At 34.4% G+C, this 27,469-nt stretch overlaps 1 protein-coding gene across 15 annotated transcripts; it reads left to right on the plus strand.

The window, feature by feature from the left end:
* Positions 1 to 24,494, plus strand: LOC128213552 (dual specificity protein phosphatase CDC14A-like). 15 transcript variants are annotated; one of them, XR_008257753.1, is made up of 18 exons: positions 1 to 328; positions 1,181 to 1,271; positions 1,479 to 1,554; positions 3,910 to 4,002; positions 6,932 to 7,011; positions 7,973 to 8,039; positions 8,442 to 8,504; positions 10,197 to 10,284; positions 12,854 to 13,084; positions 13,520 to 13,710; positions 13,988 to 14,110; positions 14,758 to 14,876; positions 15,917 to 16,105; positions 16,704 to 16,754; positions 18,359 to 18,410; positions 18,942 to 19,080; positions 20,208 to 20,258; positions 22,284 to 24,494. XR_008257753.1 is itself a non-coding variant. In XM_052919383.1 (17 exons), the coding sequence occupies exons 1-16, from the start codon at positions 280 to 282 to the stop codon at positions 20,217 to 20,219; spliced, it is 1,662 nt and encodes a 553-aa protein (XP_052775343.1). In that variant the 5' UTR covers positions 1 to 279; the 3' UTR covers positions 20,220 to 20,258; positions 22,284 to 24,494. The 15 variants fall into 15 exon arrangements, 12 of the variants coding, with proteins under 12 accessions (XP_052775343.1, XP_052775347.1, XP_052775341.1 ...); XR_008257752.1 differs by lacking the exon at positions 20,208 to 20,258; XM_052919383.1 differs by lacking the exon at positions 18,359 to 18,410.
* The last annotated feature ends 2,975 nt before the right edge of the window (positions 24,495 to 27,469 follow it).

Below are 27,469 nucleotides of genomic sequence, written 5' to 3' on the forward strand. Positions count from 1 at the left end.
GTCATGTGACAAATAAACTAAACATGGCCGCTGTATACAAATATGTGAGATGACGGATACAGAAATCTCTTTTTTATTGTTTAAATTCAAAAGTGGTAATACCAAAAAATGGACGGAAATAACTAAACAAACATATTTTTAGTCGGAAGCGTGTTTTTAACAGAATCGCGTTGTGTTCTTTTGGATAGGAGGCGTAGTAAAGTTGATCATTTTGCAAACGGTTACGAAGTACTGTATTGCCACTCTATTTTGATTGTGTCTTTAAACAAATACTGAAATATGGCTGATGAACATGATATCATCGGGAGTGCTTCGGAATTCATAAAGGGTAAGAGAAGAAAAGATATAAGTTATCGAAATATTCAACTTCTAGTTGGCAAGCAAATGTTGACAGATTTGACAACGAATAGTTGGACGACCTTGGTTGTTATCGATTGTGTTTAAATATGCTTTTGACACACTGTTCATACCGCAATAAATTCATCACCAAAGCAGAAAGTTCAAATTCACTGCGAGCTGAGAAGTTAATGGTTATGCCATACTGTTTTAAATTTTGTCAAGTTCAGCCTTAGTTTATGAAACTTGTCCAAATAATAGTATGTCATTTGTGGACAGATATTTTCAACAGTTTTTAGGCAAATTCGTTAATTTTTTCATACATGACATTAAGTGTTTATTTGACTGTGCCCCCCCCCCCCCCCCCCCCCCCCCCCTGCAATTGTTTGGTAAAATTATATTTTTGCTCACAAAGTTCAACATATGGGCAAATGTGGACGCTAAACAAAATTACATAGTGGTATGGCCTTGTGCTTGTAAAATCAGCATGACTTTTTGGGCACCATCTTCCTTTAATGAATTGTCATATATAAAAAAAGGAAAGGAAATTTTATTTATGCCTCAAGGCCAAAAGTGCGTGTCATGACTATGTCTATGTGTTGTTGTTAATATATCTAAACAGTTACAGGAAATTCAGGTTAATAAGTACTAGCCCAGCTTTTTAAATCCTTGTGTATATATCTTAGTAAACCGTCTAGCCTGACTTTATACATGTATATCCCACACAAATTACAAAAAAATCTTAACTTTCAATCATTATTATATATGAAATCTATTTTGGAAAGGAAAACCATTATATAATTCAACCATAATATAATTTTAATCCTTTATCATTGTTTTGCAGATCGTTTATACTTTGCTACGCTGCGGAGTAGACCAAGATCTTCTGCACACACACATTACTTCTGCGTTGATGAAGAACTAGTCTATGAAAAGTAAGTATAAACCTTAAAGAACTTAAATAAACCATCTGTAGAATTGTTTGCAAAATGTTTTTGCTTCTTTATTTGTGTATAGCTGTTCATTCCACACGTACATTTTTGTTCCATATAAATGTACATGTACAATATTAACCAATATTAACCAAACACTTATATGATTTAAAGATCACTTATGATAGAATTACTTGTTTTTATTTCCAGTTTCTATGCTGACTTTGGACCCCTGAATTTGTCCATGTTGTACAGATATTGCTGTAAATTAAATAAAAAGCTTAAGGTAAGTTAAAGGCAGAATAATTTACACATTTAATATCCATAAACTTATAAAATTCATTGTGGGTTTATAATTCCAATTTAGGGATATCAAGTAAACTATATTAAATATTATTTATTATATTTTATCCTACAAACTTGTATAGTATTACTCTAATAAATGCACTAAAGTTGGCCCTAACCCAGACTTACATTGGTTTGTTTACATGGCCTTGACATTGTACACAGCAGTGAGCATCAGTACAGCTTGAAGTAGTGTTACGCCTCATTATCTAACCAGGTTATCTGCCTCTGGGGAAACAATTTGTCCTACCTAATCACTTTACCTGTAGCATACACAGTAAACATAGAAAAGAAACAACCATTACTTGATTGTTGGTGTTTCATACAAACTTTTCAGTGTTTTGGGTTGGTGTTCAATATCAAATACTTTATTGAGGTTTAAGGCACCATTAATATGTTTTCAGATTTATTTTATTGGTAACAAGTGCAAATGGGTGTATACCATTAAATCGTTCCCTGTAAAGTTGCTTGAAAAATTATTGATTTCATGACATGTCACCTGACTGTGAAACATGATTTTAGATAGATCATGTAAATATATGTATGATTTTGCTAAAAATAATTGATGTAAATCACTGCAACAAAATTGCTTCATATAATCAATTGGTAAAAGATCACATTCAATATGAACTGGCTGTGTGCCACCATGATCACTTTTTTACCTATTACTGGGAGATTTGTATTGATTACGCAATACAATAATTGTTAGCAGAGTGATATTAACTAACAAAAACATACTTAATATATACATGATGTTAAGGGTTACTTTACCTTTAAAGATATGTTTAATATTTTATGATGTATATCTTATTATCGTTTATTCTTTTAAATATGTCACATTTATTTACAAGTACATGGCAGTACATGTAACCGGTATATTCTTTAAAATAAATGAAATTTTCTTACATGTGACAAGCACCCTGGTCTGATATAAGGTTGGGAGAAAGTGCAATAGAAATAAGGCAACCCATTGTCTGCTGTTTCCATTTGTATATATATATATAGAAGGTGTCCACATATATTACAATAACCCGAAGCCAGGTACATGTAATGATTAACATTTATAATGCCAGGACATTTTGAGGGCTTGTTTTGGCAATAATTTCCGGCTCTATGCCTTCTGTAAAAGGTAGACGGGTTCCAATAATAAAGTCGAAGTTGCCAAGGTTCTCAAAACCTCTTATTCAAGAAAAATATCATAGTGTTAGTTAAATTCTGGCTATTTTTACACTTAAAATGGAACACATAATACTATGTTTATCTTGAAAAAAGGTGCAACTAAATGTTACATGACGTATGTGTAAGTGTTAAATATTGATTCAGACACTTAGTGTAAAATTAAAAAAAAAATGGGTAAACTAACTATTGATTCCCCATCCAAAGTGCACAAGCACTAGATCTCAAAGACTTGAAAATACCTGGAATGCTATTGTCTTTAACTAGTTATTGTAATGTTACTAACGGTTTAAGAAAAATGCATAAAACATCAATTTTGAACTTATATATATAAAAATCTGCTGTCTAATTTTTTGTCAGCAGTCTGATATAACTGGTTTCCATGGATTTTCGAAAAAAATGGCTCATTCTAAGACAATAAATAAAACAGTTGTCACAATGTTAAATTTTTGAGAGTGCAGCTTTAATGCACAAATAAGAGTGACTGACTACCAAATTTGTCAAGTTATGGTTCTGGTTAAACATAACAAAAACAATGGATAACTGTTGATGTCTGCTATATCTATTTTTTGGCTTCTTTAGCCAGTTATACTTGATGATTTTATGTATTAAACTGAAAATAGACCTGTGGTAAAGGCAATACCTACTCTGTTACATAAAACTGACCTCAGCTTTACCATTTAAGCACGTTAAATTCTACAAATGTTGATTTTACATTTTAAAATACAAGACCCTATACCCAAGGCTGTGCAAGTTATTGATGACCTTGTGACTAATAATACATATATGACATACCGGTAGTTAATTATCAATTAGTTATTTAAGTATATCAAAAGTACACATTAGTCTGTCTGGGTCATAAAAATTTGTAAAATTTATATGATATGCCAGGAGAAAAAGTATGGTGTAGTGGTATCTCTGTCATTACAACAAGGAGTATTTTCTCTTGTATTCCATTAACCATTTATTATATATGTATCTATAGTCCTTGTATACAGGGACTTGAAGTAGATTAGACTAAAATAAGAACATTCAATGATACATACAATTTATACATGTAGTTTAATGAAATAATTTATGTTTGAATTGGATCATTCATATCTTTATATGTTTTTTTCAGTCATTTTCACTAGCAAAGAAGAGAATAGTCCATTACACAAGTTTCGATGCCCGGAAACGTGCAAATGCTGCCTTTCTTATCGCCAGTTATGCAGTAAGTTTTGTCCCTGTTGTTTCAGGACTGTTTCATCTGAATGCTGTCTGAGCTTTGACTCGCACTAATTGATTTTATTGATAAAGTATATTATACATGAGTGCAAAATGACTTCATTTAGATATAATCTATCATGGTTATATATAGACCTTAACAAATGTTCGATCAATATTTGGTTAAACAGCCTATTCAGAAAAACTTGCACAAACAAGGAACTTTAACACACTTAAATGGTTGATCAGTCTGTCCATCATGGCATTGAAAAAAAATTGTACAATATAACTGAATATTACTCAATTTACATTGAGCCTAAATTTCAGAAAGTGAGTTCTTGGAAGTACAAAAACATCCAAACTTTTTAAGGAAAACTTGAAATCTTAGAAGTTGAAAATCAAAATCTGTTAACTTTAATATGGCAACATTTTCAATATCAGAAGCTTGAAGTAGTATTAATTGTTTGTATACATTGTATACAGATGGCAAGTTTAAGTTACAAATTACCGGTTACTTAATCTTTAACACAATAGTTAGACAATTCTAACTTCCATACTTCAGAGAAAAACTTCCAAATTGATGGCAAGGAAGTTTATACTTCTGTTTTTAAACTCTTAATGGAAGTGCTATATATACATATTGTTGTACAAATATGTTGAGCAGATGCCTCTGAGATATAACCCTGACATTCACTTAAGCCTTAGTGCTGCTTACCCCAAATAATAGCTAATTATTTACAATACCAGTATGTGCATATTGGTTAAATATATGATCTGATTATGCTTATGCAGTAAATGTCCTGATTCTGCTTATACATAGTGTGCTGTAGGGCATTTGTAATGTTCAAATTAAGTAACATTACCAACATTTATATAGCTTGTGTATTTTCCCAAATGTCAAAATAAATGTCCATAATCTGTTTTGAAATGGATCAGTGCACATTTAAGATAAAACTTAATCTCATCCTTTTATCCTTTCTGTCTACTTTTTACTCTATTCTTGTTCTTTTGCAACAAAATCGGAATTCATAATTTTTGTTTAAGTAATGAATTTTACCCTGTTCAAGAAAGGCCCTGACCTGCTTCCCAAATTGGTGGGAAAACTCTAATTTCAAGTAATACACCTAAAAAAAGAATCTGGTATCTGTGTCAAAGCAGTGATGATTACGAAATATTGATACTGTCAAATATAAAGGTTGATTTTCAGCCTATCAGTTTCTGCATATATTGAATATTTTTACATCTATATACATGTAGTATACAAAGCCATCATTGTCATTAAAATATGTTCCCGTTATTTGTCTCCTATTTTGAAACATTTTTTATGCCATCACTTTTAGAAATTCTATGATATTATTCAAAAAATGACTAACATTACCGTAATTTAATGCAATTGATTATACCATTATACCATGTCTTTCAAGTAAATTGCTCTTTAACTTGTTTTAGTAACTAAACTAACCATATGTTTTATACTGCTTATGTTACCTGCATTGCAGTTTTGCAGCTTCTAAGCTCACATACTGGACTTAACATATATCATTATAATATATGGTCACAGAACCATACTACCGTAAATGACCAAGCCCAGTAATAAAACATGTTGTTCCTTGTGTGAAGTTCTCTATGATATTGTGAGTTCAAGTAGTCTAATATATTGATTCTTAAACAGTATCGATTGATTTCCTTTACCATTAAATTCCAACAGATATGAGGTTTAAACCAGGCCTGCTTTACATTGTATACCGTACCATACCATGCCATTTAAGGCTTCGCTTAGTTGGTACTTAGACATGTATATAACATCAGCACTGGATGTACATACTACTAGGTCTGTATGCCTTATCAGAATGAATTCAATAATGAAGGGTGGTAATCCTTTCAAGAGTTAATCATACAGCTACATGAGCCAGTGTATACATGATAGAAGTGTTTGTACAGAAGCAAGTTAACTGTGATAAACTTCCTATCTTTTCTTCAAGTTCCAAATTAATAAAACTTTATGATCTCTGAAATGTGATAGATATATACCGTATATGTCTCAATTTAAACTCCTTTAAAGAAGAGCAAAAGTGTGAAAACATGATGTTACAAATTGATCACAACAATCGCGTTTTTAGAGCGGTGTGGGGTTTTTCAGTCCCATTCACAATGCTTAAACACACTTTTTCCCCCAGGTGTGGAAATTTCCAATTCTATGTTTTGAAAAGGAAAATAAGTTTGTTTTTATTTTATGGATCTTATTTCATTTGTTAAAAAATGACCTCTGGAAAGGCTATATTTAACAACATTCATTGATCTTTTTGTCTAATTTTATAGCTTTCATGTGATTTCTACACCAATATGTCCCACATTTAGCCAAGTTGACACATTTTTCCGAATTGGAAAGACCCCAGCCCCATGCCTATTAAAAATGCCTTATGGTGAATAAGACATGGCAGTGTACACAAAATGTATGTGGAAATGTTATATATATGTAATAAATAGGAGAGAAGGCAACTTTTATGTATGGTCCATATTTTTGCCCTCTGTTCAAAGCACTCAAACTAGGAGAATCTGGACACAACTGCATATACAGATAACCCTTTACTTCACATACTAAAATGGTACTAAAGTTCTCCATATTTATTTAAGTCACAAACAAAGGTACTTAAAAACTGGCCAAGTCATTTCACATCAGGGTTCTAAAATTCCAATATTTATTCACTGTGAAATAGCCACAGTATAGTGGTAGCATTCATTCAATATTTAATGCAAGCTTCAGAATTACTTGTACACAATGCATGCCAGCTAATGTCCATCAACGACACAAAACCATTAGTTAAATATTATTTTTAAGTGTTTATATCATTAGGTTTGTACAAACATCATCTGTTTAACTCCAATTGAGAATCATTGTGACCCTTATTATATGAGCGAGAGTTATCTTGTTTCAGATTATCTACCTGAAGAAGACTCCAGAGGAAGCCTACAGACCGCTTGTGGCCGGATCAAACCCTCCATTCCTGCCTTTTAGGTGTGTATGCTCACAGTCTTTGCATCAAAATTTTACCAAACAATCATTCTGACATCATTGTGCTTTAAGGATGATTCAATATGTAGCTCCATTCTGCACCACAATCATTCTGACATCAGTGTGCTATAAGCAGGGCTTCTAAAAACTGACAATTTGCCTGTCTGGACCGATTTTGACCACGTCAGACCAATATCAGTTACAGAAAACGGTTAAAAATTAGTCTGAAATTTGATCATTTTTGTTATATTTTTTTGGTTCAAAACAGCTAATTTAGTAAAAATTGTAAAAATCAAACCTGGTTTGTTATTCACACATCCCCGAAACACCCCAATGAAAAGTGACATGATAACCATCAGATTAACACGGTACACATGGTAGATCACTGTGGTGCCGGTTCGACGCGTGCCCGTACCGATTAAGGTCCAAACTTTTAGAAGCCCTGGCTGTAAGGATGCTTTAATATGACAAGATTGATGATGTAGAAGGGTGAGAGCAGATAGGTTCTCTTTGATTCTTTATTAAATGTCACGACTTAGATCATTTTTGCTTTCAGTTATCTTAGATAATCATATGGAATGTATTTCAGATTTAGAATCATGCTTCCTTGACAATTTGTTTATTGACTAGTTTTTTAATGAAACTGCGTTTGATGCCTATAGTGCCTTGGATTTGTCCACTGTTTGTCCATTTATGAAACATTTTACAAATTTTCAATAAGGAACTGGCTGGGTGGGGACATGTTTGCCTAGGTTATGGTCCTAAGCCCTCCTAGCTGGCAGCTTACTTTTCTTTAGGAGCCAGTTCCAGCACACATGATTGAGAACCCTGTTTTGTTAATTTTACAAATTTTCTATTTGATTACAGGAGGCAGTGTAGCCCATTTATATTTAACAATAATCTGCAGTTTTATCTTAAACATAATCATTTTTCAAAACATTTTCAAATTTGTTTTCTGTTTCAGGGATGCTTCTTTTGGTGCTTGTACCTATAACCTCACATTGTTAGACTGTTTGCATGGCTTAAATAAGGTACGGTTCGTTTCGTTTCTGTAAGAATAAACAATGTTATTAATGACTGGAGACTACAGTGTACCTATAACCATTCATTGTTAGACTGTTTGCATGGCTTAATTAAGTGCGGTTGGTTTCATTTCTGTGAGAATATTTTTTTTTTTAATAATGACTGGAGACTAACTTTTTTGCTGATCATTTATGATCATAGCTTGAACACTTTGTTTCACTGTTAAGTTATTTATGTTGAATAGTTTGTTAGGGAGTATTTGGAAAAATTGAACGGCTTTGATATTGTATGAACTGATTTGCATCTAAACATTACATTTGCTCATCACAGTAAAATGTCCATTGCAATATTGAGCAATGTGATGTGTGCCCTTGGTTTCTGCTAAGTTTTCCATTTCTTCTGTTTTTCAGGGGTTAGCAAATGGCTTTTTTAATTTTGACTCATTCGATGTAGATGAATATGAACATTACGAGGTTTGTACACACTTTTTTCTTACTCTTTTTATTTTACTTCTGTTCGGCGTTTGCATATGTACACAGTTATGTATATAAATGTAAATATCTTTCTTTGTTAATTATTCAGATTTTCATTTATATTCACTGATTATGATACGTCGGTCACACTGAGTGTTTAATAAATGGATTACTTGTATGCAGACAGAGGTTTTTCACATTAGATTTGAAGTTCATTTACATTTTGAAAACATCAACATTTTGGTTTGAATTAATGAGTAATTTGTCTGTTATCAGAGTTATCTTTTGAACAATTACATGATTTTTGAATGCTTTTTGAACCCATAATTTGTTGGTATTAATTTTAAATGTTTATGGGTAGAGCAAGAATAACTCAACTTGTATTTGTACAACGGGTACCTTAAGTGCCAAACCGGTTTATCAGACAGTTTCCATATTTTAAATGCTGATAAGCCTCACAAATCTTTATACTATATGTCTATAGCTTTAAGTGCTTACTATGGAAAACCAGACTTAATATAACACTTATAATTTTGTTTCAATTTTCTATGAGAATTTATCTCTTTGCACTCTCAAACTGTATGTATTTGTGGGAGTGTGGGTGTAGGAAGAAAAACATCCGGATGACACCATTTCACCAGCCACAACCTGTTTACAAAACATGGTTTGGAAGGTCTCCAGCTGACCTATGTTACAGCACAAACCTGGAAAAGCAATATATCTTGCTTCAAAGCCTTACTTTTGCTTTCTGTTACAGTTATATTTGTCTGATATCTTCAGAGGTTCTAGAGTTCAGGGTTAATGATTTGAGAGCTTTTAACTTCAGACTGATGTACAATTGTAAAGATTTGTTTATTATTTAGACATTTGCATCAAAATCAGTAGAAATTACATTGAAAATAAAATAAATGAATTTGGAAACAGTTTCAAAAGGGATCTCAGCGCCTTCACCATGCTTGGAACATGAATCCCTCATACTTAAAAACAGATCCCTTGGGTTTTTTTCAGAATTGTTCAGCTGTTAGAACAGTACATTGCATCTAGGACAGGCTTCTTTTTTGTTAAACTCTGCCTTTGAAATATTATTAAATGGAAAAAACTCAAATATGTGTCCTCAAAAGATGTGTGGATGACCTAAGTGCACTGTTTTTTTTTGTCCTTAAGCAAGATAAGGTTGTCCATGTCATAGCTATTTGCAGGTCTTTATTTTTTCTTTGATACTTTGTTATTATATTCTATGCTACTTTGTTTTTGTTTGTTTTTTTGTCACTAAATCAACAGGTCATTGTTAAGTTGACATTGATGGCAGACTGGTAGCTTTGAAGTTTCAGTACATTACAAATGCAGAATCCATCTCCTTTTGTGCTTGTTTCATTCTGTGTTATACAAATATAATAACATGCTCTGGAGTATTGATCATTTAAGTTTCAAAAACCAGTTGGCTAACATTTTCAGTAATTGAGGATATTTTTTTTAAATTTGTTATGAAGCAGATAGACTTCCCTGAACATCTTGTTTTCAAGGAAGTAACTTCTGCAACATAACAGCACTGCTTGGAATGACTGAACACCAAAACAAACTCAGTTTTCACAATCATTCACAATATTTTTGAAATCTGAGTTCATATTTGTATAACATTGCCATGTTTCATGTTGATATCATTTCATTCATCATCATGTTTCCCTGTTACAGAAAGTAGAGAATGGGGACTTCAACTGGATAGTGCCAAACAAATTCCTAGCATTCTGTGGACCACACCCCAAAACAAAGATTGAAAATGGTAAAGCTGAGGCGAGACCCCCTGTTGTATACATGTATTGCTGGATTGCTTCCCCCTGTTGTGGGTTGGGTTATGTGCCCCTTGATATACCGTCATGTTTATTGTAGTCATACATACACACATATAGAACTAATCATCAATCGTCCTCCAACTTGTTGCCTGTATATATATTACAATGCTTACAATAACACACAAATTGTGTTAGCTTTCTGCTTAATAGCTTTATCAAAAAATAAATACAGAATATCATTCTTAAAAAAAATATGCAATGTGAATCAAAGGTTCTTTTTGATCGGTAAATCTGTTAGACAATTATGTGGCGTGCATGCCATTTGCTTCCAGTTTCAATCGAGGCCAGATTTATGAGACCTTGAGGTAAAATTGGATGAAGGAAACTTTTCTTCAGGGTAACAATATTGTTAAACATTAGAGTTAACTTGAATTTTACTGCATTTGCTATTGAGGCAACAAATTGGATGATGACTTGCACAGAAGCTGAGTTGTAAAAAGTAATTCTTGCGGTTTGATCATTAGAGCGTGGCTGTGCATTTTATTAGAGCATGACTGTGCACATTTGTGACAGTTAATTTGGAAGGTTTATGGGTACAATAAGCTTCTGTGTAAGGCAGCATGTAGATCTAACCTTTAAGTTTTCACTTCATACCCTTCATCTTGACAATAATATGGTAGCATGCAACCTTCAGCACATTTTGAATCTTTGATCTTACATCAAACCTACATTGTCCTCTGTGTTAGGATGCATTTTCATACATGAGCATTGTGTCCTACACTGTACAGTCAGGAAGCTGCATGTTACTATATTTTGTCACCTACTTCTTTCTGTGTCATCCTCATTGCCCATGTTAACAGGAATCCAAGGCTAACCAGAGAAACCTCAACCCTAGCATCACAGGCTACATTGTACCATAAACGTATAGTAAAACCAAACTAACCTGAAAATTATTAACACTTTCTTTCCTTTCTCCCTTTATTTAACAGAGGGTAGAAAATGGAGATCTAAACTGGATCATTCCAGACAAGTTCCTTGCATTTAGTGGACCCCATCCCCGCAGTAAGATAGAGAATGGTAGGTACAGGGGCTTGTTGCCATGGTAACTGAGGATGCTGTGTCACTCACAAATCTCGCTTTCTCTCTGTCTTTTTCTCAGATCCCATACATACTGTCTTGAAGTTTGAGTTTTGCTTAAAGAATACTGAAATGTATGTTCATTGTACAGTGAAAAATAAGATATTACAATGCTAGAAATCTAAATGTGTGAACTGTTGCTCATGCTTCCAGTAATGTGTTTTTTTTTTCTTTTATGAATTACAGTGTTAGTATTTACTCTTTAAACATAAATTTATAATTTTGCTTATTGATAAAATCGCTACATGTTTGCATACAAATCCGTCATATGTGTAAAACATTTATTTTGTGAAATATGGTAGGGTTAAAAAATGCATCTTCATTAAATGTATGTTATTTTAATCCTTTTGACAGAATGTTAACTAAATAATCGACCCCACATCTGTTATGATAGATTGTTAATAGATACTAAAACATAGGTGAATCTTTTTTAAGATCTGATAAATCGGATATAAGTGAAAACTGACCTGTGCCAGTTGGAATGGAAAAGGTTGTTAAACTATGTCAACAGTAATACAACTGAAATATATTAGGTTTAATCAGTTTAGGTAAATAAACACCAGTTATCATATCTTGGATATGCTTATTTAAACTGGTTGAAATATATCATTGAGTGTTTATGAAACTATTGTGTTGATACATTTCCCCTCATGTATACATAATGCATGTAATGTACTAAAAACAGTGGTTTCTCTAGATTTGTTTACCCTTTATTATCTGTCAATTGATAATATTTTTTAAAATAAGATAAACACCTGTGCCGAAAAAGTACAAACTTGGCCAGTTTTTGTAAATGATTATAAGTCTTAACATAGAATTACATGATAATACGGAGAGCCTCGTAGTTTTTTTAGCAAATACCTTAAGGTTATTCCATACAATACATGAGGGACACAAAATGCCTCAAAACAACACAGACCAACTACACATGCACAAGACTTTAATGTTTCGTGGAGAAATGGTCACAAGCGCTGGGGGAAAAGGTCACTGACAGTACACTAGAACCGTTTTTTCCTTGGAGTGCACCCAATGTTGTTTTGTCTCTCCTGAAACAGGAAAATTAGGTCAACATAACAGGTGGTAAAGTACCCATCTTACCTGTTCAAGACAGCTGACTTTCTGGTTGAATGTATTAATGCAAGGGAAATAGTTACAGTTCTCTTCATGTACACTTGGTTTGTTGAACCTGTAAGAGTTACTCACCTTTATTTACTTTCCTGTTCTTGTTACATTTCTTGTGTTGTAAAAATATACCAGTAATTTAATATTCTATTAAGGATTTCAGAAATGTCTTCTTAAAACTAGAATTAGTGAAATATATCTAGACTTAATAACCATAAACATTTTTTCTTGTAAAAGTAAAGAAAATCTGTTATGCTTTTTATTTGACTTATTCTCACTTGCTGCATTGTTATATTACAGGGTACCCATTGCACGCACCAGAGGCGTATTTTCCGTACTTCAGAAAACACAATGTCACATCCATCGTGCGGCTGAACAAGAAAATCTACGACGCCCGCCGGTTCACAGATGCTGGCTTTGACCATTTTGATCTCTTCTTTATCGACGGCAGCGTCCCCAGTGACACAATTGTCAGGCAATTCCTAGAACTGGCCGAGAATGCTGAGGGGGGAATTGCTGTGCATTGTAAAGGTAACTATTAAACATGAAGAAAACATTCTGAATTGTCATGCATATCAGAAAGTTTATATGCCCAGCAATTGCTGCATACTTAATACACTTTCTGTAAAAGGTGTTTTTGTTCAAGATTGACTTTCATCACCTCATTACGACTGAAAACATGATATGGAACGTTTACAAGTTGGAGTTGATAACTGTCAAATGGTAGGAGTCTGCCTTTTAACCAAGTAGTTGTAAATTAAAATACACACCAGTACTGTTTCTATCCAGGAAAGGGTTGATTCATTTCAGCCTTAAGCTGTCTACACAATCAAGCAGAAATAAATTAGTGAAAAATACGTTACGAGGGTACCAGACTTTTGTTTTGGTATTAATATTTACAATGCCCTAGTCATCATCCTTGGCCACATGATTTATGTATCTACAATGCTTCATGTATCTTTACAGCTGGGTTGGGTCGTACAGGGACTTTGATAGCATGCTACATGATGAAGCACTACAAGTTCACAGCAGCAGAGTGTATCGCGTGGTGCCGAATAAGTCGGCCTGGGTCTATAATTGGGCCGCAGCAGAACTTCCTTGAGGAGAAACAGGCCTGGATGTGGATGCAGGGCGACCTTCATAGGGCAAAGGTCAAGGTGAGAAAGAGGAATCAATAATGGTATTATATCAGTACTTTAAGATATCACAGTATGTTGCTGTACAGTTTTTATAGATAATCATCATAACAAGTGTTTATAGATAGTCTGGCAGAAGACTCCTCCTAAAAGCAAGTTAAAGTTGACAATCTTGTCAAATCAGTTACCAGTTGTATGGTGACACAAGTATTAACATTGCAAACTTTCCGGAAATGAAAATAGTGCTTGGCAAAAAAAGAAAACAGATTTCATAATTCTGTCAAATGGCTGCTTGTAGGAGAGTGATCGTAAGCGTGAGCGTCACCACAGCGTGTCCAAGCTGCTTTCTGGCGTAGACGACATGCGGATACAGGACGCCCTGGATGCAGAATACGGCAATGCCTGGAGCAATGAGGATGATGTAAGTATAGAATGATCATTGAACATGAGAGGAAAATTGACAGTCACAGGTTCTATGTTGTTTTATGTTTTTACTTAACTGTGTTTATTCTGGTGTAACAGATTTAAGTATTATGTTTCATTTAACCAAATCATTTAATCTTGATTTTATAAACTAAAACATAGTTTATTATGATTATCTTTACCTTCTTGAAAAGTCCCCAAAACGATAAAAAACGATAATATAACTCAATTAAAACTAAAACAAAATTTGTAATGTTACTTTTATCCTTGTTATAAGGAACTTGATATTGTTTGAGTTGATAATAATGGCCTTGCTGTTACTGATCCAGGACTTAATTGTTTATCTTTGACATGTATGGGCTGTTTACATTTTAGGCTAGTGTAAACAACTTGTTTATACTTATTTATGTAAGCTTGATTGTGATTACAGCTGGAAGCTGATGTGAACTACTTGAATCCTTTTCTGGGGCAGAAACAAAAAATGATGTCCTTAGAGAAATCATGTGAAAGTATTCATGGTGTGGCTCTAACCCACAACCTCTTGCGGGAGAGGCGGACACCTTTACGATTGGATCTTGCCTATATTCATGGTAGTAAACCATTTCGTACTGTGATACTGTTTCATGAGAAATGTTTTGTTTACAGCGGATCTACACAGGTCCCGTCACGCGGGGAACCAGGATTGAGACCCAGGGGGACAAATTGAACCAGCTCAAGTTGTTACGAGGCAAACACACACGATCGGCCACCACTGGGGCGCTTGGGTAGGTCACAGACTGGGCTGTTTGGCCTGATATGTGGGTTCTTTTGTTGGTCGGAGATTGATTTTTCTATTGTTTGAGTGAGCAGAGCATTTTGACAACATGTTGTATGGAGAATCTTTGTGGAAATGCTGTGGTACCACCATTTAGTTATAGATTTCATATAAACCATTGAAGAATTATAATGAAACATGATTTAGTAAAGAAAATACTCTTAGATAACTGTGCTTATTTAACTCCATGCAACACAAGTATTTTAACAGCTTTGAGCAAAGTTATTGATTCTAAAACATTGAGTTTTCTTAATACTCCTAGTTTCATATGATAGGTGATTTTATTTTGTAAGAAAGTAGGACCTATTCTCACTGACCCTATGTATTTACCACTTTTTTAGTTTATTTATTTTCTGCCTTGTTATATTCATCTTAATTAACTTTTATTGAACATCAGGTTCTACTATACGTGCTGCCTTTGTCTCATTATGGTTATAAATAGCTATTCTGCAATGTGTCCAGATGTGAATTAATAAATTACTTTATCACTAAAACTGATTACCAGTATATTAGCATTATTGGGACTTCCTGTTCTTAAAATCAATAACAAAAAATGCTAGTAAAACAAGTGTGCACTGCTTTGAGAACAGCTATTTATTTGTTTATGACTCTGTTTCTATTTCATCTAACATGTTCCCATGTTTAACTGCTACTAAGAGCTCCATTATATGTAGAAGTGCTCGGAGGGACATAACAGACACTAAACCTGTGCTCAAAATCAAGGCTGCTTTGGAGAAGCACACTAGATGTTCATAAATTGTCGTCTTGTTTAAATTGAAATTGTAAATGGCTGTATAAACATTCATCTAAAGTGGCTTGAGTGTCATAAGATCCTCACTAGAACAAAAAATAACTATATCTAAGCAAAAGAAATATTCACAAAGGATACAGAAAATACACACCAAAAATCATCCTCTACCTTGATAACTAGTGAGGATGTTATAATGTTACGAGGCACGTTCCTGCATGACTCTACTCCCCGTTCCTCAGGTCAGACGATCATAAAAGCCACAAACGTTCTACCACCCAGCCGCTCCGACACTCCTCAAAAAGTGCCCATGGGTCCGTTATGTCCCCCTTGAAAGCCAGTAAAGTTAGTTCAGTGCCCAACAACCACACCAACGTAGGCTCAGTGAAGCGCAGTACGAGGCACCCCGGGACCTCACCTAGCGCCAAGAGGTCAGTACATGTTCACATGCTTTACAATTGTAATTGTTAACATGAATGGAATAATCCTCTTTTGGTTAACAATAAAAGACTACTGTGACTTTCATCATACTGTAGTTCGCTGCTGGTCAAGTACTGGGCCAACGTTTACTTTAGACTACACCTGTTTGTATTTGTTGGTTATATAAAGAACTCTGTTTTGCTGTGCCAAGTCATACCACAGTGGTTAGCTGTTGGTCAAGTACTGTCTTTATGTCTAATCCACAGCATGTAATTTTGTATAGTAGGAAAATTTGAAAAAAATCATGGAAAGCAGTATGTTTTGGCCAGGTGTTTGTTCACACAATGTGAAAAATGTATTCTGGATTTTGATCAAATATATGTCACATTTTTTTCTATTTAATTCCTAATTGTTTTAGGAATTTATCCGGTAACTAATATGTCTAAAGTTTATCGCTAGTTTCAAACAGCATCCTTAGACACCATTGTTTAATTTACTCTCTAACATGCAATAGTTTTTCAAACATGTTACTGTTTTTTCCATCATATAACCATTGTAACACAGGTAACCTATCAATGAGGTTTAAATGAGTGTTACTTACATTTTTAGAAAGCATACACACAATTATAGTTTGAGGAACACGAAAGGTGTCGCCCCTAGGTAGGCATCGAACGTTCTCTATGACACGATTGTTCAGTGTGCACCTAATTTCTCGAGCTCTAATCCAGGCAAATGCCTTCTGTAATCGGTTTCTTTTCGTTTTAATTGCAAAGTCATTTATTTTTTTGCTGCAGTCTGATTTTTGAAAGTTTCCGCTAGCCAGTGTATTAAAACTTAGTATTTTATCTACACAATGGTCAACCAGTAAAAAATAAATGCCTTTGCAGTTTAATAAAGTTTTACTAACTTTTGTTAAATTTATAAAGTTTATGTTAATAACCAACAGATGTAACAAAATTAACACAGAGCCATTAAAATGGAAAGGGTAGCCTAGCTTTTAGTAAGGTTGATAGAAAATAAAGCCTGGATTGAGCTCATTATGGTGGATTGCATATGAAGAGTCTTAGCTCAGATGTTGTTTTCCTTGCTGCATACTTATGATTTTGGCTTTGAGGAACATGATAGCTGGAAGCTTCAAGCAGCTATGTCTTCATATATCACCAAAATGTTGTCATCTTTTGTTGCCAAATTCTTGACTTGAGTTCAATCCTGCTTTCGTGAAATGATCTTCTTAAAATTATTTTTTATACAACTTCATTTTGTGATCCTTTTAGATAGATTACTAGCAAAACTTTGATAAAATGGTGACTGTAACACAGGTGCTTTTAGATATCACGAAACTTCTGTTGTATTTCCTGAGTGGCACAAAATAGAATATTAATTTGCCTTCAATTGAGGAAGAAAAACATTGAATTTAAAGTTAAGCCCAACTCAATCTTGCTGTTGTGGTAAGCTTAAGGCATGCTGTAACCACCAGTGAACTTCACTGGTCATGTAGAACGTAGTAAGAGGTGAGGGAGGCTGTGTAGTGTTGGTCACACAACCAGTCATGGGTTCGAGTACCTGCAGGGGAACATTCTCTTGTCCTCTCAAATCGAGCACTAGTACTGGTCCCTACCCAGGAATTATCCATATCAGCGTATAGCTGTCTTCATGTGCAAGTTAAGATATATTTGTATTAACTTGACTCATGTCGGCCTTGACATTTGATGGTTGGAAAATCCAAAAAATATAATGATTTCAAATTTTATGTTAGCTTTACAGCCCATGATCTTTAAATTAGAATCTGATGACTTCCAGAATATAAGCCCTTTTTTGAATTTGTTCAATCTATTATACACAGATTCTTCTATTAGTTTTTGGGTTTAAGGTGGCAAGAATTTATTTCATAGTATTAGCTGGGTGTTTAAAGAGTACTTTGTTGAATGTGTTTGTGTATGCTGTAATGAAATTCATTTGCAGTTGCATACCATAACAGAATCATTTGTTGGTGTTTTGCTAACATTGTATCTAGCTTATGTTCATGTTGTTGTTATTGTTTTGTTTAAAATTACCTCTGTTTATTTTGTACAGTAATTAGGCAATTTTATTGTGTTTTCTTCCAAGTGAATTAATGCAACAATAATATTTTCTTACCTTTGAATGGAAATCCCTTTTCATCAATTTTGAAAAAAAAATAGGCAGAATAAATAGCTCTAATTTTTTATAGAACAAGCGCATTTTAAGGTAATGGTAATTTACATCTTATGTTTTGCTTTGTCTAGGATGGACAGACTGATTACAAATTTTGTTGGAAACCCTCCTCCACTATTCTTAGCAAGTATTACTGTGCATATTTTATGTGCCGCTGTTTTTCCACTAAGTGGTGCTTTGTTTAATGCCTTATATAGCAAATGTATTGTATTGTATAGTTGTTTTTAAAAAGAAATTGCATACAGGTATGTCGTGTTTGTAATATACTTTAATTAAACATATGATAGAGCAAAATAATCCATATTGTAATGGTGTGCAGATCTGACTTGTAACTCAAATAATTGCCTCAAATGACCGTGGTTATGGGTTTAGGGAATATGTTAGATCATAGATATGTGTTAAACGTCAGTAGCCTAGTTGTTACTTTAAGTGTGTTGTTGTTTGTCAACGTTGGATTAAGCATTTGCCCAATTTCTGATTACGAAAAAATGACAGTAGATATTTAATGATAAACATACGCATTCACTCATTCTGATGTAATAAAATAAATGACTATTGAATTTCATTAAATCATTGACCAACAATACACACCAAAGTGTTGCTTTTACTATGTACCGACTAACAAATGTGTGCCACATGTTTATATTGCTGCAGTTTGAGCCACAAAGATCTCACGTACGGCCTGCGGTCAGGCTACTCGTCCATGGATTACAAAACGTCGGCCTCTCTCTATGACTCCCATGATTATTCTACGGGCACATGGCCGTACAAATATCAGTCGTATGTGACCACAGTAAGTGCCAGCGCCACGCCACTGCTCTGTATTCTACCCAGTATTTTTGTGCAGCCTTTAGACTGTATCACCCCTCTTATATTCCTCGGTGTTATAGCAGAAACAAGTATTGTAACTCTATTGTACTTACGGCACCTGTGCGTTCAAGTTATTGTTTGTGTACATTTAACTGTCTTTGTGACTGAGCAGACTTAACAAAACACTGTATCTAGGAATCTTCAAATGAGAACTGTACATCAGTAATCTAAAAAGTTTCTTTTAATTGGATACTTTGTCCGTGAATTATTGCATTAATGCTTTGTTTTTGATTCAGATCTAACTGTTGCTAGTTCACGTGTGGCTATTAACAAATTTGTTTTCAAAAGAAATTTCTTCATGAGTCTTCTACACTGAATATTTCACTGTATGTGATTGGCTAAGGTGTGCACTACAGGATGGGATTGGTGTTCTATTTATAGAAATGAATGTGTAGCACTTAATATGTTATTTGATAGATGTGTGTCATATTGTGGGAATGTTGTGTAATCTTTAGTTGATGCATAGGACAGTCGTGTGTGTGATGAATGCTTATTTAGATTTCAGATATCACTTTTTCAGATCCGCCTCAGAAAATTGCATGCTTGACATTTTCATGTTACTTTTATTTAGCATGCCTCTTTATGTCAAATTATCAGTGAAAGACTGATTTGTTAGCAAAACACCAACAAATGTAGAATTGAAGAATTCTGTTATCTTGTCTTTGGGTCTGGTGCCACATTTTGTTGTCTGTGATGTTGAATTGAAATTTTCACCGAGTTTACATCTTTTTCTGCCTTCATTGTGTTTGTATCATGATTTCATACTTTTATTTCATTATCTGAAGCAACAAGCATGTTTATCCTCAATATCATACATCCATTCCATAACTAAAACCTATCAAAAGTTTGGTTTATAAGCATGTACAAGAAGCTGTTATGAATTATAAATGGTCAACACTGAATCGTACTGTGTTATTTTTGTATAGCATGGTTTGTTATACACACAGCTTGCTCAATATTGTCATCAAGCAAGTATTTGTTGTGCTCAAGTTGTTGTATTTCATGTGTTCATCTCTCACTGTCATCATTTCATCTTCATTCTGTTCACAGTCTAGCATATGAGCGGTCCAATTTGCTGAATACTGGGGAACCAGCTCAGGGGTATGTAGGTTATACATTTAAAGTTTACATTCAGGAAAACTTGTGCTGTCTCAAATAACCTGTAATCAAGGGCACCTGCAGGATGATAGTGCTCGTCATGTAGCTTCAGTCTAACATATATCCCCTTTTTAATCGAAGGTTGAACTTGAAACTGTATTTTTCTGCTGATAAGTGATAACTAAAACCCTTTGATACAGTTTCTTATTCAGTCTTTACAGTCCTTACAAAAGTAGAATGTATCTTACGAAAGCATTGGGGAATGGTTGCTATGATAGCATTGGGAAAAGGGTGCTTTTTTTTCTCATTAAGATTACATTATTTTCTAGATTTTTTAGCAATGTAAGGGAATGGGTACAGAGGTACATAGGTAAGCCATTGATTATTTTACATGGAATGGTAGGGTGTCAGACTTCATTGAGGTAATGGAAGGCGGAAATATAGGTTACTATTTGTTGATATGCAGTTTTTCATGCAGTTTTTCATTAAAAACTGGTAAGTCCTGGCATCTCCTGGAGCCCACTTTAATTTTATAACTGCATATTAACAAGTTTACATTTACCAGCATAGTGTTTAAACTTATGTTTTGTCTACTGGCCCAGCCCCTGTATTTAACTGATATACATGATTAAAATCAATGACGTCTGACTGCTGACTTACAAAAATATAGTGCAAAATTGAAAAATATGTTGTGCTATTGGACAAAATATATTGTTGAACACTATACAGGGAAACATTGTTCGGTTGGAAATGGTATGACTTGTATGCTAGACTGGTGAGCTGCTTGTATGCCTCAATGTTCCAAGCACAGGACTTTTGAGGAAACATTATGGGATACATCATCTTGCTTCAGTGTCTTATTTGGATTAAATTTATTCTCGTGTATTAATGTGATAGCTTAGTGCAATGATTTAAACATAAAACTAGATGGCACTATCTACCTATGTAGGCATACGACCTAAGAAAGCTTACAAATGGCCTCTCAAAACCATCTAGTTTCCTTATTCTTGTCAGAATTTTGCCCTTTTAAAGCATTACAGGAATGATAAAGGACTGTGAATATTCCTGAAATCAGCAGTGAGAGCTAATTTCAGACTAATGTATAGTCCTTACATTTTTATGGCTGAATATTTACAAACAGTAAGAAACATCTTGATATGGATATTAATTGGTTTTGATGGACTTTGACAGGGGTCTTAGCTGGATTTTAAGGATTTTGTTCTGATGTCATCCCTGGAGCATATTTTACCATATTCTACCGTACAAAGGATATTACTGGATAATTGTTTAAAGGAAATGTCAGAAATTGTGAAAGATGTCTTTAACTACAAATATTACGGTCTAACTTAGTTCACTACTAGCACATCCTCATGTTCTTTCACCAGCAGTGTACATGCATGTCACATCTCTCTTCATATGTTCAGTCATATTCTGCATGTTTTCAAGTAAATAAATCCCACATATAATTAAACTTTGTATCAGAAGTATAGCTTTCTGCATGTATTATTGCACCTTAAGATAACCCAACAGCATTAAAGAGTTTATTTATCTCCTAAATACCATATAATGTATTGTCTTTTCAAGACTGACTTTCTGTTCGGAATGTTGCGTGACTTGCAAGCTTAGTATCTCAGATTTTTTAACTTTTTAACTATGTAAAAGAATATATAACCAGCCTTTAAAACACATATTTATTATAAGCCTTTAAAACAGAGATTTATAACAAGCCTTTAAAAAACAGATTTATTACAAGCATTTAAACATCAATTTGAAAAGAAGTTACAATTACTATTACAGTTTGGGATCTAAATTTTAATGTTGTTTTTTAAACTATAGAATAGACATCCAATGAAAATAGTCATTGAAGCTTAATATACAAACTTTACTTTTACCTTTACTTTAACAATACACCGGTCAGGCTACAGCTGCTATCACTGTAGCAGATATGACATGTACATGTTTAACTTTAAACCAACTTCCAAAAAATTCCATCTTAATTATTCATGCTCCTTTGTCTTGTCGTTGCAGGTCGGGGCCACATACCCGCAGTACTAAGGCTTCATTGATCCGATGACCTTCACCCTGACCAACCCTGTGTGTTACAGCCTTAAATGCTGTGTTGTATTGAAAACATTTTACACTGTGATGTGATCGTAGGCTTTATCTATGCACACACTTCAGGAAATGAAAAACTTCACTTGCGTTTTCTTTTCTTTTTTAAGTTTTCATTTTACAATAAAATCATGTTTTAATTAATCAAATTCATGTTTCTTTTTTTTTGTTTTAATTCACTTTTCATATTAACCCAATGATCTTAATGTAAAATGAAATATAGAAAAACAATTACGATGAGATGTTATTTATTGATTTTATTGGAATGTTTTCTTTAAAGAATTAATTACAGATTTCTTCATATGGCAAGTTAAAAATGTTAAAGTAAATGAAGTCTATCAACAGAAATATTTTATATTGCTTCAAAATCAAGTTCAATCTTTTACAGTTTGAGACATTGATTTTAGATATTCATATTGTCAGTCTTATGTTGTTACATTGTTTTAGAACGTATGTACATACAGAAATAGTTATTACACCCCTTTTTGAGTCATAACTGTATAATATTTACATGTTCCATGTTTGTAATGTGTATAAGAATATATACTTTTGTTTGTTAGTCTTAATTTTAAATTATTTTTAATATGTTACTTGGACTGTTTTATACATTATATTTCGACTGGTTTATTTAGAATTGATGTACAGTTAAGAGACAGACTGTGATATGCATGTCAGTAACTTTTTGTTGCTGGCATTTATAATGTTCGGAAGTGACTGATGAATTACAAGCAATATAAAACATGTTCAAAATCCTAATATATGTTTTTTTCTGCCAAAAACTCACAGCATAAAGCTCTGTACAAACTATCACAAAAGTTAACTTCAAAATTGTTACAAAGAAAACTGGTCTGTTTTGCTAATAAAGGGTATATTATGATTAATGTTATCTTTTTCATTCAAAATTGGAATTACAACTAATTATAACTTGTACAATTCTTTGAATGTGCTACAAAATTGAAATATCACTGTGAAGGTCACATTTGTTGTCATTTTGTACATAAATGAAGACATCTTTTGGTGTTTTGTACAAAGTATGTAACATATTGTCAATATTTTTTTGCATTTATAACACATGGAATAAATTTGGCCTACTAAAGTCCCAGTAAATTCCAACAATCTGGAAATGTTGATCATCAGGCATGTGTTCATTTCCTATGGAAGAAACCATGGCCACAGTTCCAGACTGGTTTTACAAATTTCTTTCTTGTGGATTGGTTACCATTAAAAACATCTATAAAGATATTTCATTTTTATATCCATGGAGGATTCTACAATATTGATAAGTGAAACTGATCAGGCCAAATATATTCAGTGTGTTAATTCATGTGCCAACAAAGGTCATAGCTAACTGATTGTCCGAGTGTGTGTTCTATTTCATGGTTTATACTATTTCAATAAAAATGAGGGTAAATATTTATAATGGAGCAGAAAACTGTCTGAATTTGGTGATAAATATATCTATAAATATGAGAACATTAATATGTATTGTAGAATAAAGTAGTAATACATAAAAACATAAGTATAACTCCTCTCATTTTATTTCATGTATATATAGGTAAGATTTGTTTCAGATCTTATCACTGTTTATACTGGCTCAGAACTATCTTAATATTGACATATCTGCAACTTGTATTGATTTCCTTTGTGTTTGAAGTTTGAATGGAAACTTGGCCTCTATCTTTGTAGTTTAATCCAGCGCTTACATCAATAAATTAAGGAAATAATGCTGTTTTAATTTAAGAAAACATTTTATACATGAATTTTACTATTTTTCGAAATGTACTTTAAACAGTTTTTCCTACTGACTTGATGTTAATGATGATTTTATTTTGATACTCTATGGCCTATACCGTTTTTTGCATGAAACGAATGTAATAAGTCATTTACTAGAAATTGTGTTTTTATGGAGTTTGTTGAAACCCTGTATAACTTTGCACAGACATGCCCATTGTAGGATTTTACGAGTTCACACCGTTTTGTTGCTGTGTTGTAAGTTCATGTATATAATGACCATGGCATGTAGAACAGAGAGGTGATTATTAATATAGCAAGTATTTCTATTTTATCCACATTTTCTTATATAGTATAAATAGTGAAATAAGCTTCTCAAAATAAAAATGATATTAGTTTCTGCGTTTTCTTGTTTCTGATTTATCTTTGTAAGTTTATCCTTTAAAACCGGTTATTAGTGTACAATTATCAGTTTACAATTGTTATAAAAGTCGCACAATGTTAGTGGAGGAGAGTGTGTTCTTTGCTGTGGACAAACATGAACTATCCAGAGGAAACCTAGTTATATGGCTTAGTGACCACCAACCAAGCACACTTGTATCACTTAGTGACCACCAACCAAGCACACTTGTATCACTTAGTGACCACCAACCAAGCACACTTGTATTGCTTAGTGACAACCGACAAAGCACACGTATGACTTGGTGACCACCAACCAAGCACACTTGTATAGCTAAGTGACCACCAACCAGGCACACTTGTATGTTTTAGTGACCACCAACCAAGCACACTTGTTTGGCTTAGTGACCACCAACCAAGCACACTTGTATGGCTTAGTGACCACCAACCAAGCACACTTGTATGGCTTAGTGACCACCAACCAAGCACACTTGTATGGCTTAGTGACCACTGACCAAACTCACTTGTATGGCTTAGTGACCACTGACCAAACTCACTTGTATGGCTTAGTGACCACCAACCAAACACACTTGTATCACTTAGTGACCACTGACCAAACTCACTTGTATAGCTAAGTGACCACTAACCAGGCACACTTGTATGTTTTAGTGACCACCAACCAAGCACACTTGTTTGGCTTAGTGACCACCAACCAAGCACACTTGTATGGCTTAGTGACCACCAACCAAGCACACTTGTATGGCTTAGTGACCACCAACCAAGCACACTTGTAAGGCTTAGTGACCACTGACCAAACTCACTTGTATGGCTTAGTGACCAGCAACCAAACACACTTGTATCACTTATTGACAACCGACCAAACACACATGTATGACTTAGTGACCACCAACCAAGAAACTTGTATGGCTTAGTGACCACCAACCAAGCACACTTGTATCACTTAGTGACAACCGACCAAGCACACATGTATGACTTAGTGACCACCAACCAAGCAGCTTGTATGGCTTAGTTACCACCAACCAAGCACACTTGTATCACTTAGTGACCACCAACCAAGCACACTTGTATGGCTCAGTGACCACCAATCAAGCAGCTTGTATGGCTTAGTGACCACCAACCAAGCACTCTTGTATCACATAGTGACCACAAACCAAGCAGCCTGTATAGCTTAGTGACCACCAACCAAACACTTATCACTTAGTGACCACCAACCAGGCACACTTGTATGGCCAAGTGACAACCGACCAAGCACACTTGTATGGCTAAGTGACAACCGACCAAGCACACTTGTATCGCTCAGTGACCACCAACCAAGCACACTTGTATGGCTAAGTGACCTTCAACCAGGCACACTTGTATCGCTTAGTGACCACCAACCAAGCACACTTGTATCGCTTAGTGATCACCAACCAAGCACACTTGTATAACTTAGTGACCACCAACACTTGTATCGCTTAGTTACCACCAACCAAGCAACTTGTATCGCTTAAGTCACCAGCACAAGCACACTTGGTTGCGGGTTATCGAAGACGCATGTGACAACTTTACATCAGCGGTCAGTGTTATAGGTTTTCTAAGATAGATGTGACAAGTGTCCATCAGCTTTTAGCGTTTTAGGTTTTCTAATATGGATGTGACGACTCTCCATAAGCGTTCAGCGTTGTAGGTTTTCTAAGATGTATGTGACTGTGACAACTTTCTATCAGTGATCAGTTTTGTAGGGTTTCAAAGAATTATGTGACATCTGTCAATCAGCTGTCAGCATTGTCGACCTTTTTATAGATAAATATGACAGCTGCCCATCAGCGGTCAGCGTTGTCGACCTTCTTAGATAAATATGACAGCTGCCCATCATTGGTCAGCATTGTAGGTTATCTTAGATACATGTGACAAATCGTTTCTCCCCATTGGCACTGAAACACTGTCAGAGTGAGCCAACATTCATCACGTTTACGAAATAACATATTTCAGGGCATTTTCAAGCTTGATCATTTAGACAACAAAAGACAACAAAGACTAATGCCACATGCTGTATGAAATACACACGTAGTGGTCAGTTGTCAGTTAAGCCGTGTTCACTCTGGTTTCAGGCTATTGAAACTTAGAAATGTCTGTACGGTATCTCACCAGAACATGTTCAAAACCTTGCATATTTTAAACATGTAATATAATCTCAAATATTAAAACTGTGTAGTCGTGCCATCAGAATGAACAACTAAACATGGAAAGAACTCTCCCCTTTGAGGCCAAGTATGGAACAGCCTCCAAAAAGAAATACGATGCTCTCAAAACTACCTGGAATTCAGAAGGCTGATCCGCACCTGGACAGGTCCCTCTGGTGAATGCTCAATGTGCAAATAATATTGTATAACTTAAGAAGTAAGAAGAAATAGGGAATAATAAGGTGTTTCACTGAATAACTTTTATCCTATGTCTCAAGGGAAATGAGTTTTGTTTTCAGTGGGATGGCCGACACCCGTCCATAGACAAGACGTTCAGTGGGATGGCCGACACCCACTCCATAGACAAGACGTTGTGGGATGGCCGACACCCACTCCATAGACAAGACGTTGCATTCAAATACTAGAAAATATTTAAGGTGACATTTTTTAATATGAATGCAATTTTTAAACTGAATAACAAGAGTTAATATATTCATGATCGTTTTAATTTACACACGAACACAGCTACTTGTGCGTGTTTTTTGGCAAGTATTGATAAGGTGTTAGGTTTCGGCATTTTCAATAAACATACTTACACAGTGGTACTGGTGCTGATGCTGTCAGGACGGTGGCCGAGCAGGGATTTGGAAGGTTGCCTGTAGGTAGGGATTGACCTAATCATAGGAGCAACCATGCCATTTGTACGCTTATGTTTCTGATAATAACAGCAAACTCTAGTGGTATTTAAAACACATCATACATTAAGTACCTCCTCTTAGCAATACATTC

This window comes from Mya arenaria, chromosome 13, assembly GCF_026914265.1.
Source record: "Mya arenaria isolate MELC-2E11 chromosome 13, ASM2691426v1".
NCBI lineage: Eukaryota > Metazoa > Mollusca > Bivalvia > Myida > Myidae > Mya > Mya arenaria.

Excerpts from the sequence above, each read along its gene's own strand:
- LOC128213552 (XM_052919381.1), top strand. The coding sequence starts at position 280 with ATGGCTGATGAACATGATATCATCGGGAGTGCTTCGGAATTCATAAAG. Across the intron at positions 10,285-12,853 it reads CAAAACAAAGATTGAAAATG|GGTACCCATTGCACGCACCA; the intron begins GTAAAGCTGAGG and ends GTTATATTACAG. Across the intron at positions 14,877-15,916 it reads GCCACCACTGGGGCGCTTGG|GTCAGACGATCATAAAAGCC; the intron begins GTAGGTCACAGA and ends CCCGTTCCTCAG.